The sequence below is a fragment of the Lasiosphaeria miniovina genome, assembly GCF_030549165.1.
Source record: "Lasiosphaeria miniovina strain SMH2392-1A chromosome Unknown B0T26scaffold_1, whole genome shotgun sequence".
Taxonomy (NCBI): Eukaryota; Fungi; Ascomycota; class Sordariomycetes; order Sordariales; family Lasiosphaeriaceae; genus Lasiosphaeria; species Lasiosphaeria miniovina.
The window spans coordinates 5,005,878-5,018,419 of record NW_026848220.1 but is presented as its reverse complement, the minus strand read 5'-3'; the positions used below and the strand labels follow the sequence as shown (position 1 = coordinate 5,018,419).

At 53.1% G+C, this 12,542-nt stretch overlaps 4 protein-coding genes across 4 annotated transcripts; 2 read left to right on the top strand and 2 right to left on the bottom strand.

The window, feature by feature from the left end:
• Positions 1-987: 987 nt before the first annotated feature.
• Positions 988-2,066, bottom strand: B0T26DRAFT_68351 (uncharacterized protein). The gene has a single exon (XM_060440813.1). The coding sequence runs from the start codon at positions 1,988-1,990 to the stop codon at positions 1,343-1,345; it is 648 nt and encodes a 215-aa protein (XP_060303266.1). The 5' UTR covers positions 1,991-2,066; the 3' UTR covers positions 988-1,342.
• Positions 2,067-4,646: 2,580 nt separating this feature from the next.
• On the top strand, positions 4,647-7,721 carry B0T26DRAFT_633713 (uncharacterized protein; the record flags this gene model as incomplete). Its single annotated transcript, XM_060436562.1, has 5 exons — positions 4,647-5,420; positions 5,483-5,795; positions 6,672-6,822; positions 6,921-7,021; positions 7,453-7,721. Coding segments are annotated over 5 exons (1,608 nt in total), but the record flags the coding sequence as incomplete, so codon positions are not given.
• A 302-nt stretch (positions 7,722-8,023) lies between these two features.
• B0T26DRAFT_68244 (uncharacterized protein) lies at positions 8,024-8,777 on the top strand. The gene has a single exon (XM_060440743.1). It carries the CDS (start codon positions 8,269-8,271, stop codon positions 8,737-8,739), a length of 471 nt encoding a protein of 156 aa, XP_060303264.1. The 5' UTR covers positions 8,024-8,268; the 3' UTR covers positions 8,740-8,777.
• Positions 8,778-9,533: 756 nt separating this feature from the next.
• B0T26DRAFT_632155 (kinase-like domain-containing protein) lies at positions 9,534-12,287 on the bottom strand (the record flags this gene model as incomplete). Its single annotated transcript, XM_060436421.1, has 2 exons — positions 9,534-10,995; positions 11,044-12,287. 2 exons carry the CDS (start codon positions 12,285-12,287, stop codon positions 9,534-9,536), a joined length of 2,706 nt encoding a protein of 901 aa, XP_060303263.1.
• Positions 12,288-12,542: the final 255 nt, after the last annotated feature.

Genomic DNA, 12,542 nt, shown 5'->3' with positions numbered 1-12,542 from the left:
GCGCTACAGTTGTTGCTTGGCTTGGGTTTGGGACAGCGGACGGGAACAAAAAGGGAAACAAGAGAAAGAAGAGGGAAGGCTTGGGCGCATTGATAAACCCGCCGTGTGCTCTCTTCTTAATTCCGAGACTCTGGGAAAGAGCATCAACACTTGGGAGATGCTCGTGGTAACATAGATTTTCTTTTGGCGACCTATTTGAACAGCTAGAGAATTGCAGAAACCCTTAGACAGCCATTCTAATGTGTCTACAGAGAAATAAACAGACATTCTAGTTTATCTCTGGGATGAGGGCGGTTAGGCTCAAGCTTCTCCAGGTTTGTTAAGCATCCTTTCATCAGACCACTCAGAGTTCCGCTATTGTCATGACGCGTTAGGTTGTTTTGTATTGGTCGGTTGGTTCAAGGAGTTAGACACCCTAGTTGCCTTTAATTTATTTTAGCTCTCGGGTGAGACTAATAAGCGACGGCTTCCTGTGCCTGTTCCCAAGCAACGAAACTATGCCGGCCGGCTAGTGGGGGCGCACAGTCCTCGATTCTTGTCTGGTACACATACACGTTGTCTCGGCCCAACGGTCTGTCTAGTTGGTAGTAGTTGGATCGTCCTCTCAGTTCCTTTCGGCTCAACACAGGCATTAACCCTGCCCGCCTAGTGCCCGGAGAGGCAGAGACGGGCGGTGATGGGGTCTGTGTTGATGACGCGTAACGCTTGCTATTTTTTTCAGCTGGCTAGCTAGCTAGCTGCAGGCCAAGGCCAAGGCCAAGATCAAGACCAAGACCAGCGGGCAGTGAGTATATGCACTCGGCAACACTATTACAGTACAGATGACTGAGCTGAGCTGAGTTGACTACCTACGAACCGTGCCTACCGTGCCTACATGCGTACTTGGTATAGGCTTAGGTTGTCAGCGTCTCGTCGCGCGTCTTGGCAAGTTGCCTTGGACTAGCAGGTCGACAAGAGGCTCGTGCAGAACTGACGACGACGACGACGACGGCGGCGGCGAGGTTGTAGTCGGCAAGAGTCCAGACCGCACTAATCGGGCCAAGCCAGGGTAGTGTACGGTACCAAGTCAGGTAGGGATCTGCAATCGACTGAGACTGATGGGTTGCGCGGCTCAGGGGGGGCGGGATATAGGATCGGATGGGATCGGATGGGGGAACTAAGGATTGCCCAAGTACCGACGCCAATGGGAGGATGAAAAGACAACACCCAAAAATGCGTGTACCGTACCGCGGATCCGAGTACTAACTAGGTGCCCTACGGAATGTTACCTACCTGCGGTACTTTTGGGTAGACGTGTACTGTACTATTGAAGACCCAGCAGAGGCCCGGGATTTATCCGTTGTCAGAGTATCAAGAGGGAATTGAGAGGAAGGACTCGGGACAAAAATACCTTGTGCACGGAGCGAAAAGAGACAATCCAGGACGACGGGATGGGGGACGGGGGGACGGACCACGTTCGGACGGCATACACACACCCACACATGCCCGATCGCCCGCCCGCCGCCCGTCCGCCCGTCCGCCCGTCACCGAGCCGCCTGAGAGCTACCCGTTCTTGGGATGGTGCGGGATTGGGACGCCGCTTCCTTCCATCCCCTTCCCTTCTCTCCCCTCGCTTGTGCCACATGCAGGATGGAAAGGAACCCCTACTCCCCTTTCTTTTCCCCTTTTCCAAAAAAAGGATGCAAGCGGGCACGGGGAAAGCGGGGGTGGGGCGGGTTTCTAACGGTAGTGTAATAGTACACTTATATTCTTGGTACACGGGACGGGGACGGGATATGCGATGGCTGAGAGTGATAAGACGCGGTTGTGTGTTGTGTGGTGTAGTGTAGTGTAGCAGTGCAGGTCCGAGGGAGACGGGAGGCCTCCCCTCTCTGCCTCTCTCTCTCAGAGGTGGGATATTCCGGGCCAGTAGTCGTGAGGCTATTGCTATGCTGTGATGGAACCAGACTAGTAGTGTGTCTCCTCCATCTGAGTGGTGTGTACTATGCATGTGCCGAAAATGGGGTAGGATCGTCCCAGTCGTCTGGCGCCCACGAGGGAGAGCTATACACAAGGCACGAAGTACCTATAGAATTAGAGAAAACACAAAAAATAATGAAACGAAACCGGCTGCTTCTGTGCGTGAACGCCAAAAAAACATGGTAAGTGAAGGTACTGTAGATGTACTGTAGAACGGCAGGTTTGGTTATCAACGCATGGATACCGGGAGCTTCACACTGTCACTACGGGATACTCTCCCCTGACAAATGCCACCCACTCCCAGGATTCGGCTCATCTCCCCAATAAGTATTCTAGATCCCTAGCCACGGCATATTGTCGAGGTAGGGGTTGAGAGCAAAGCAGTGGCCCAATCAAACCCCCTTTATTGGTAATTTTGCCCACGCGTATACACCCGGCAGAGATGGTTGGGATATCCATCAGAATTAAATGATATGGTACCTCTGCCGCTTAGGCTTTGGGCCTCACTTCCGAAAATCTGTAATTTAGGTAGGGCGGACGGGCCTGGAACTGGCCAATACAAAAATCCTCCAAAGTACGAACGTAGGACGCGGGGACGTGGGGGGGGGCAGGTACGACCGATGGGCTCCATTCCGGGAACTTTCGTCTTTCACTTTGGGAGATGGCCGGAATTTGGTGCTACCAATTGCTGCGCCTCAATGTTAAAAAGAGAAGGGAGTGTTGCGTCACCCAATTCAAATCCTGCAGCGGCCACCTCGACCGGAATAAGCTAGAATCCCGTCCGTCTTGAAAGAGAAACAATGGACCTTCCTCGATAAGAAATATTGCGCAAATCGGATACAGTGAAAGAAGAAGAGGACGATGATGTCAGGTCAGGCAAGCATTCGCGAAATAAGATAGGAAGCCGGTTGATACGTAACTATCCGGCGTTACTGTCTCTGCGAGAAAAATCAAATACTCAGTGGACTAACAGCCTGGGAGGAACTTGAAGGAAAAAGATGTTACTGATCTGCCCCTAACCTCTGTCGGCCTAATTCGAGGTGGGGAAGAGGCCCTGTCCGCTATTTTCGGGCAGTGAGCACCCGACCCCGGATCTTGGCCTTTCCGTTGCTTTTCTCCACTGGGCTGGTTTGTCCTAGGTATCTTAGCCTCTGGCTGCTCTATTGTCGACACTGCCAAAGCAGACACGACAGATAAAGCTACGGGCGATTAATCAGGCATAGAGTTCGGATCACCGCCACCTCGTGGCAACTATTCCGTATATTTGTGTTAAACATTAGGTAGTCGGCTTTGCACTGGATCAAGACGACTGCAAGCTGACTGCGCTGACAACAGCAGGCTGGCGTTGAAAACTTCAAACTGTGAAGCTACGATGGTTTACCTATTAATAATAAGCCTTCTCAAATGGCACTCCGCAGGCGTGCCGCGATACGGAGCCAAGAGGCTTGGTAAACAAGCCATGATCAGATGGCCAGAGGCTGCGCTCAGGCCCCGAGCAGAGAGGGAGATCTACTGTGTACCTTGAAAGACATCGAATTTGTCTGAAACAAAGCAAGCTAAGAGAAGGAATGGTCAGAGATGCAACTTGCAAGGGGAAACAGTCTTATCAATCATGATTAAGGTTCTTGGCCCTGCCGGCCAAGACGGCCGAGACGGCCGACGTTGTTAGTCGGCGGACCAATGTGCTGGCGTCGATTTCGAGGTTCCCCCACCCCCGCGACAGGCCGAAGTCTGCTTGCCAACAAGCGCGAGTCGCACGAGGTGCCTCTAGTTGCATGGCCAAGAACAAAAGAGTTGGCGCCATCGACAGTGGCGCACACTCTGGAATGCTGTTTGGCGTGCAGCCCGTTTTTTTTGACATCACCGCACATGGGTTCCAAAGGGGACAATCGTCTCTTCTCTGAAATCAGGCGTGCGCGGCTGGTGGGCGTTGGCTGTGTGTCAGCGGGTGTCAGCAGAAGTTGCGACCCTAAACCTTGTACTATAAGGAACCCGCGAGCCAGTCTCTGGAACCTAGGTGAGATTGTAATCAACCCAAGGCTTCTGCTCTTGTAACTTACCGTCTACCACGGGGCATGCGCCTCTTGCCCAGCTTGCTAGCACCAGCTTTCTCGGGCAGTCTCCTGAGTGGTGTGCTGAATCGAGTGCAAGCGCCCTTGCGCTTTGTTTCGTTGCCGCAGCCTCTCGCCCTCTTCCCGCTAATTCGGACCCGAAGCAAAACTTACAAAAAGGAACCACACATGTTTTCCAGCGGCGCGTAACGCCATCAATTTTCAAGGAACCAAGTAAGAGTCCGTGCAGGCAAGCTCGAGGGTCTGGTCTGTTTATATTTCTGGCCTCGTCAGGGAGCCCGGCCATTATCCTTTCCCTTGCTCAGGCTTGAGTAGCTCTTCGTTTGATTCCGTCAACTTCACCCGCAGATTTCCGACACAACACCACCGCCTGCTTGCTATTGGCTGCCGAATCGAAACATGAAGGTCAATAGTCGCTCTGTCGTGGCCGCGGCACTGCTTTGTAAGTGTGGCCCAGTTTCTCCGATTTGATGTATCGTTCTCTTTCCCCCCGTGTATAAACCGGCCCGGCGAGGGGGAATAAAGAATTGCTCGCCGCCGTAGCTCACCGTACTGACTCGCGAGGCAGCCGCTGGCATCACGCATGGCGCGCCAACATCCTTCTGTGCTTCCGTCGGCGACGTGTGCTTCGGCATTGCTGTCCCGTCATCTTCGGCAAGTTCAGGGTCCGGCAACATCTACTTCCAGATCTCAGCACCTACAAGCTACCAATGGGTAGCGCTCGGCACTGGATCGAGCATGTCCGGCTCCAACATGTTTGTCCTTTATCAGGACGGAGCTGGCAACGTGACGATATCGCCCCGGGCAGGCACCTTCCACACGCCACCATCGGAGGACACGAGCTCGACGGGAGCGAAGCTGACGCTCCTTGCCGGTAGCGGAGTAATCAACGGAAAGATGATTGCCAATGTGCAATGTTCCAACTGCGAGGCTTGGAGTAGCGGTCAGACCCTCTCCCTGACGGGCTCCGGGAGCGGTTGGATCTCGGCGTGGAGGCAGGGGTCGTCGCTAGCCACCAAGGACAAGAACGCCGCACTCGTCCAACACGACGATACCGATCAGTTCACCGTGAACCTCAATGAAGCCACCGTCAGCAGCGACAGCAATCCGTTCGTTTCGGAGCAGACCGGAAATGGGACTTCGACGGACCCAGACACGACTCCTAGCACGGGCAACGGCGTTGTGATACTGGGCAAGCCTAGCAACACGGTACTGGTAGCTCACGGCGTCATCATGGCCTTGGTCATGGCCATCCTCTACCCCCTGGGATCGCTCCTCATGCCGCTGCTTGGAAAGTGGTGGCTTCATGGAGCCTGGCAAGTTGTGGCCTTCTGCCTCATGTGGGCAGGCTTTGGGCTCGGTGTACAAGCCGCCATGGATCGCAACGAGGTAAGTCGGCTCCGTGTCGGTTGATTACCCGACCCCATTTCCAGTTGCTGACTATTTTGTAGTTTTTCGACCAGGCGCACACCCGCCTGGGCACCCTGGTCGTCTGTTTGATGGTCATTCAACCCGTGCTTGGCTTCTGGCATCACCGAAATTACGTGGCGACGCAAAGCCGTGGCATCGTCAGCTACGTGCACATCTGCTGGGGGAGTGTTCTGATGGCGCTGGGTGTTGTCAACGGCGGTCTGGGGCTCCAGCTGTCCAACGAGCGCAATTCCTTGATCATTGCTTACAGTGTCGTTGCTGGCGTCATCTTCCTCGCCTATTTCGTTGTCAAGGGGTGGTCTACTCTTCGTAAGCGAAAGGGCCCGGTCGGCGGTCCCGGAAAGGAAACTGGGCGTCCTCTCTAGGAGTATGGGCGAAGGGTTGAGATGAGGAACAAGTCGAGTAGTTGCGAAGGCCGAAGCCACGCGATTTTGGGTATTATTTTTGGAGGATTCTTTTGTTTATAACTTTGGTCACGCTGCACATGATCTGGAAGTGACTAGTACCTTGAATGTTCGTTACAGGGAAAGAACATATTAGCCTAAAGAGATGGGGAGTTGGGATTATCATACTGTAGCGATAGGTGCAGATTCTAGAATAAACTCATGACGTATCTGTACTGTATGTCGGGTTATTAGAATTTGTTATTTCCAGGAACCTTGGCTTTCCTCTGCTCTTCTATACGCAGTACCCCTATCTCTGTACGCAAATAACGAGTCGTCTTATCAAACCCATTACCGCCCGTAGAGCCTGTCACCTCTGCAGGTAAGGTACCTTAAGTGCATAAGTACAACTTGCTTCAAGTTCTTACCTGGTGGTGCGTGTTAAATTTACTTGGTCTCCAAAGAGGAGGAGCTGTTGGCCGCAAAGTTTAGCTTGTCGGCCAATAGACAGCAGCTGGGAAGCTGCAGATTTAAGTCCAAGCTCTTTGAAGAAATGCGGGATGGGGCTTCATCGAGTCAAAATGCAACAATTCACAATGGGAAATCACGCATGATATTTTCTGTCAATTCGGTTCTTATCGAGCAATACCAATAACTGTATATCCTAGGAAGCGAAGGACCGAGTTGTCCGTACGGATAGGTATCTGCCATGGTATCTCCAAAAGCAAGGTGCCTCCCGAGAACGCCCGTTGCGAGCGGATCACGTGACAGATAGCTCCCCCCGAGGCGCGCTAAACTCCGAAAAGACGATGCATGAGCAGTTCAGCCGGGGATTGGAAAACCTCTCAGCCAGTGCCCAAAGAACCTCTCCACCACCCTCCATCCGTGGCCGCCACACACATCCACAGCGTCGTCAATTGCGCATCGCACCAGCATCCGAAAATGCTCTCTTCCCTCTCCAGAGCTTCGGTACGTCTGTCCCAATTGGCAACGCCCTGCTGCTCCCCTTTTTTGCGAGTACAAGGACAGGAAAAAGCTAATCTTGCGACAACCCCCCCTCCCCTCGGAAACAGAGCGCTCGCAAGGTCGCTGCGGCCGTCTCCAGATTTGCCCGCCAAAATGTCGCTGCCCAGACTCAGATGAGATCTTTTATTGCCCCGACAGTCTCGCGGAGAGGTACGTTGTTGAATTGATGGCTTTTCCGGTCTTCCCGATGCTGCTGCACAGCCCCCGCTCGCGGACATCGACCATGGACCGCATCACGATTTGGACTTTGTCCACCGACTTTCACGATATGACGTTTCGCCCTCTGGACAGCGGGGCTTCTTCGACACCGTGCTTGCGGTAACGATACACGCGCCACTACTTGCCGCGGTCGGCCAGCCGATAGAGAATAAGACACCCATCGATGGACAAAACTACAACCAATGTTGCCTCGACCTCGACAACCTCGATGTACACACGCCTCGCGATCTGCCCGCCCACAGCCCGCAGCACCGTTTCCATTTAGCACACCACGATACACAACATACTACAGCGGCCGCTTCTCGCAATTGGTTTCTTGTTTTTTTTCATGCGGACCGTGATTCTAACTTCTACGAAAACAGCCGACTTCGTCCAGGAGCTCTACCTCAAGGAGCTGAAGGCGTACAAGCCGACCCCCGTCAAGGAGTCGGACTCTGTTGGCCAGGTGCAAACATTCAGCGTGCCGGCTGCGCCCAAGTCGCCCGAGGAGGCCGATCTGGCCTCGAGCCTGAAGGAGTACGAGTCGATGGCAGTCGAGGTCGAGGGCCAGGAGGGCGCGGCGGCGGGTGCGACACCGGTCATCGAGGACTGGCTGGTTGATGAGGAGGAGGAGGAGGCTGCCCACCACTAAAGAACACGCCGCATACCCACTCCAAAAAGAAAAAACTCTAGATTCTCCCCGCTCGAGTCTTGGTGCGCTACGCTTGAGGCCCAGAGACGAGACTAAGACAAGACAGCCGGTTTGGCACATGTGTGTGTGTGTGTGTGTGGAGAGATAGAGAGGAGAGCACACTCACTCTCAGAGACAGACGCCGGAAGGAACAGCCATGCTCAGTCGGAAAAGGCTGCCGAGGTTGAGGAGGAAGACCTGGGAAGGGACGAATCCGTGTACATTGTTTCTTTTTGCCGCCCTGTTATAAAACCACTTCTTACAGGCCCCTGCCTGAAGGCCAGGCTAAAATATCTCTTGTGATTTCATGGCTGACCACCTTCTAACGCACCCTCCTTCCCCAGATTCTTACGGCTGCACCCTTTCCGATACCATCATGGGAGCACTCTGCCTACATTTTCTTTCGTTCTTTCAAAGATCTCGAGCTCTGATGTGGTAATTTCTTTTTTTTTCACGATATCTTGCCGGAATACGACATAGATACCAGGTATCTATCTATCTTCACAGTATGTTTTGTTCCACAAAAGCCCCTGAGGAAGTTGCCCATGTAATTATGTATGTCTCTATCCACAGGGTGTTTCCATACACAGTTCCTACTATATACCTTATTGATTTCCACGGGATGATTGTCGCTGCACATCATTGCACATACCTAGGTAGCACGGGGCGGCTTCTGTGGGGTGGTTTGGTCTACTACAGTGTCCTCCTTACGACAAATACTCCTAATATTGTATGCTGTATTTCGCTTATCTACTCTACAAGAAGCGACGAGATTTCCATGAGTTGGGTTTCACACAGTGGTTGGATTAAAACGGCTTACACCTATCATCACGCACGCACTAAAACGAACATAGTTACGTGCATTTGCCGCGGTACAGCTAAGCGTCAAACAGTTAAACTCCTAGTGTATTTATATATGAGACTTGGGTGCCCAGTATGTAGGTATCCCGTTGGTTTAATTCACGGTAGGGTGAGATAAATATCTATTATTATATAAGGAGGACATGCATTGGCACGAGGGAGGATGGACCGAGACTTTCAAAGAAAAAACATGCTAGTACACATACACAGTTCTTTAGGAATTGATTAGGTCCTCATGTGCCTTGCTGCTATCATTAGACATCACCGTAGCTGTACGGTTTACTTATCGCAGCCTGTTCTGCCTTTTGTTCCTTTTAATAGCTAATTACAAGCTGCCAGCGAACCGCCGTCGTTACTATGAAAGGGTGCCGACATAGATAGATAAACCGGTAGTGAACCCAAAACCCGGCCATCATTCACCTCATCGTCAACTACTACTGGGTATACTATGCTAAACCGCATCTGTAGCTTTGCCGCTTCCCTTGCCGTTCAGGGCGCAAACGCAAGGTACTCGGAACTTAAATATGACTTTAGTTTTCAACGAGACGCGATGTGTTCGGCTTCAATAACACTACCGAGCATGAACTCTGTTAGGTCGATGGGGCCGCCATCTTCGGTGAGCGAGAGAACCCCCCCTGAACAACCACGATCTCGAAGGAAAACGGGACAGCCACTACATTCAACGACGCCTAACCACCCTCCATTAGACCGATCCACCAAAACGCCCTGCCAAGTGTGCGTTCAGTGAACCAAACACCTTGATGCCAATGTGACCGCCTTAAATGCATAATGCCATGTTGTTCGTGCAAGTCATCAACAATAAATTTTATCCCTAAGCCAGCTAATCCGCAGTGGAAAGACAAAAGCGGAACCCGACTAGTCGCAGAGGATTGAATGAAGCCGAGACCCGGGTTACATGTCGTCGAAGTTGGATGCACCGAACATTTGCTCGTCGTTCGTATTCGTCTTCACAATCCCGCTCATCCGGTTCGCGTTTCGGGGATCGAGATCGTGAAGATCGTCCCAGTCGTCGTCTTTCTTGGAGTTGCTGACATCATCCATGTCCTCGTCCTCATACCTCATCTCGAACCGATCCTTCATGTGGTCCTCGAGCGCGCTCTCGTCAACAAACGTGAACCCCTGGAAGTTGGCCTGTACCGATGGGGAAAGCGGAGTAGATGTCGCAAATCCCTTGGCTAGGGCAGCCGCCCTCTCATTGAGCGACCCGTTGGTGTTGAGCGCGTTGGTGAATTCGGGGTCGAAGTACGACACATCGGTATCGTTCTTTAGCTGCGGCTTGAAAGGCGGCGTGATGAGCTTCTTGGAAAGAGCAATCCAGTCTATGTCCTGGAAGAAGGCATGTCGCTTGAGCTCTTCAGCGTCATCCGTGGCGCCAAGTCGGTGCTTCGGATTCCTATTAAGTAATCCCTTCACAAAATTTCGTCCTTCCAGGGAGAGGGTGTCGCGAGGAAACCTGACTTTGCCAAAGGCAATGTTCTTGTACATCTGCTGTGTATCCTCGGCGTAGAAAGGGCTCCATCCGCAACACATCTCGAATACGAGGACGCCTAGGGACCAGAAATCGACCATCTTGGTGTATCCAGCCTCATCCAAAAGCACCTCGGGGGCCAAGTACTCGGTTGTGCCGCAAAATGTGTTGGTTGTGTCATTCTTTGTCAGGTTGGCCTTTGATAACCCGAAGTCGCAGAGTGCAATGTGGCCATTGGCATCCAGCAGAATGTTTTCCGGCTTCAAGTCGCGGTAAACGATATCGTTCTGGTGCAGATGTTGGATAGCAAGAATCAGCTCGGCGATGTAGAACTTGGCTCGCTTCTCCTCGAATTTGCCCTCCTTTTGCAGATGCCAAAAGAGCTCACCGCCCGACATGTAGTCGGTGACCAAGTAGAGGTCTGAAGGCGTCTGGAAAGAAAACTTTAAGCCAACGATGAATGGCGAATCCGCCATGGCCGTGCGGACTAAGATGTTTCGTTCGCCAACGGTGTGCGCGACTTCCTTCTTCTGTACGATGACCTTCTTGGAAAGAACCTTCATGGCGTAGATCCGCTTGGTGTCCTTCTTCCGAACCTGGTACACCTGGCCGAAGGTGCCTTTTCCGATGAGCCGCAAGATCTGAAAGTCTGCAGGTCCGAAGTGCTTCTGCTCAGTGCGATGGTAGAAGGCTTCAACGTATATCTCGCCCGTGGGCGTGTTTTCGATCATCGTATCGGCATTTCCCTTCAAGGGGAACCATCCCCGAATCGGCCCATCTCGCTCAGACTGAGCCCGGAAATCCAAATGCCCGAGGAATTCCTGCCCAGATTGTCCGTTACCGTAGACAGAAATATCCACGAGCATGTCCGAGCCAACAACGTCACTGCTCAAGTCAGCAGGGTGCTTCAACAGATTTTAAAGATTCACGTACAAGAGAGCTTCGGCATCCCATTTGGGGTTTGTAAAGGATCGACGACCGTTGCGGTTCCGGAAAGTGGTATAGTCGGTAAGGCTAGTATTGCTGCTCTGTCTGCTTCGCATCGGGATGGCCATGGGTGGCCTGCCAGAGTCACTCCCTTGGCGCTGGATTGGAATACCTCCCATAGCAACGGCAGCGATGGCGGCCTCGTCATCGTCCTCTCCGGGGCGGGGGCCGCCAGAAATAAGCTCGCTGCGTTGGAAGACAACAACGACATAGGGATCCTTGCACTTCCTCAACCCCCTCGCCTCGGCAATCTTGATGGTGAGCTTTCCCTTGGCGGCAGGCGCTTGTGCGCCCTCGGGAGCCGGCGTGTGGGCCACGGTGCGGTCAATCCTGTCTCCGTTTTCTTGTTGAGTGGGGGTGTCCTTTTGGGGTTCGGCGGGCGATGGTTGAGCGGCAGATAGCGCACGGGTAGGGGTAGATGTACCGCTCTTGTTGGCCGAAACGTCAGTTAGCTTCTTGAGGTGTACGACAGATGCGGACTCGTAAGAAACATGGCCGCCCCCAGAGTTAAAGGGTGAGCGGCTTGGAGAGTTCGGCACAGTAGAGGCACGCCCGGCAGGATTTGACAGGTGACGGGCGGACACGCTTGCTCCGTCGACGGTAGTCGTCAAGGCCGCCAGAAGAGAATTTCTGCGTCCTTTGCCTCTTCCAAAGTCCGAGATGGTGAAATGACGGAGACTGACCGGTCGGGAAGTTGGGGGGGACCCAACCCTCGACTTCTGACTGCACGAATCGGCCGCGCGCAACGAAGACCGCTGCGAAGTCGGAGGGGTGGGATATGGATGCAGTAGTCCGGTCTCCTGGGGCGACGTCTCCAGGGACAGTCCCACCATCTCATGAGCCAGGAGAGGAGGGCCTTCCTCTAACGAGGCAGAGGAGGACACCGGTTCAAGAGGGCTGGGTGGAAGCTGAGATGGGGAAGCAGCGTGCGAAGACTCCTCGACCTGGGGCGCGGCAGGCTCTGGCGGAGTCGCATTCTGCCCGCCGCCGCTCTTGAAGGAACTTGACAGCAACCGCTGAAAAGAGCTTGAACGAACCTGGTTGAAATAGCTCATTATACCCGGCAACCGCTTGTCGTGGAGATCTGGCTGCGGGGTCGCGACGCCCGACCGTGGTGTCTCGGATCCAAGCTGGTCGACTCCGTCGTCCTCTGCGGCGGCAGACCTGCTGCGCTTGTTAATACCCGCCATAGCAACAACAGTGGCGAAATCGTAAGCGTGTTTTTTTTTTTTTTTTTTTTAAAAAAAAAAATGAAGCGCGAAGGCCCAGATCGCGTGTGAAATGGGTATGAGAAAGAAGCACAGCAAAGGCGGTCGTGGGAAATTCGCTAGCTCATGATGACTACTCAGGTTAGGCTGCGTGAGGGGGGAAGGGAAAGGCCAAGTTCCAGAGCTGATGAGTTGTCTCGGGCAGAGGGGTTAGATGTGGATAGGTACTCCGTCGAT

Bases quoted from the DNA above. Each gene is read 5' to 3' on its own strand.
- B0T26DRAFT_68351 (XM_060440813.1), bottom strand. From the start codon at position 1,990: ATGCATAGTACACACCACTCAGATGGAGGAGACACACTACTAGTCTGG.
- B0T26DRAFT_68244 (XM_060440743.1), top strand. From the start codon at position 8,269: ATGTTTTGTTCCACAAAAGCCCCTGAGGAAGTTGCCCATGTAATTATG.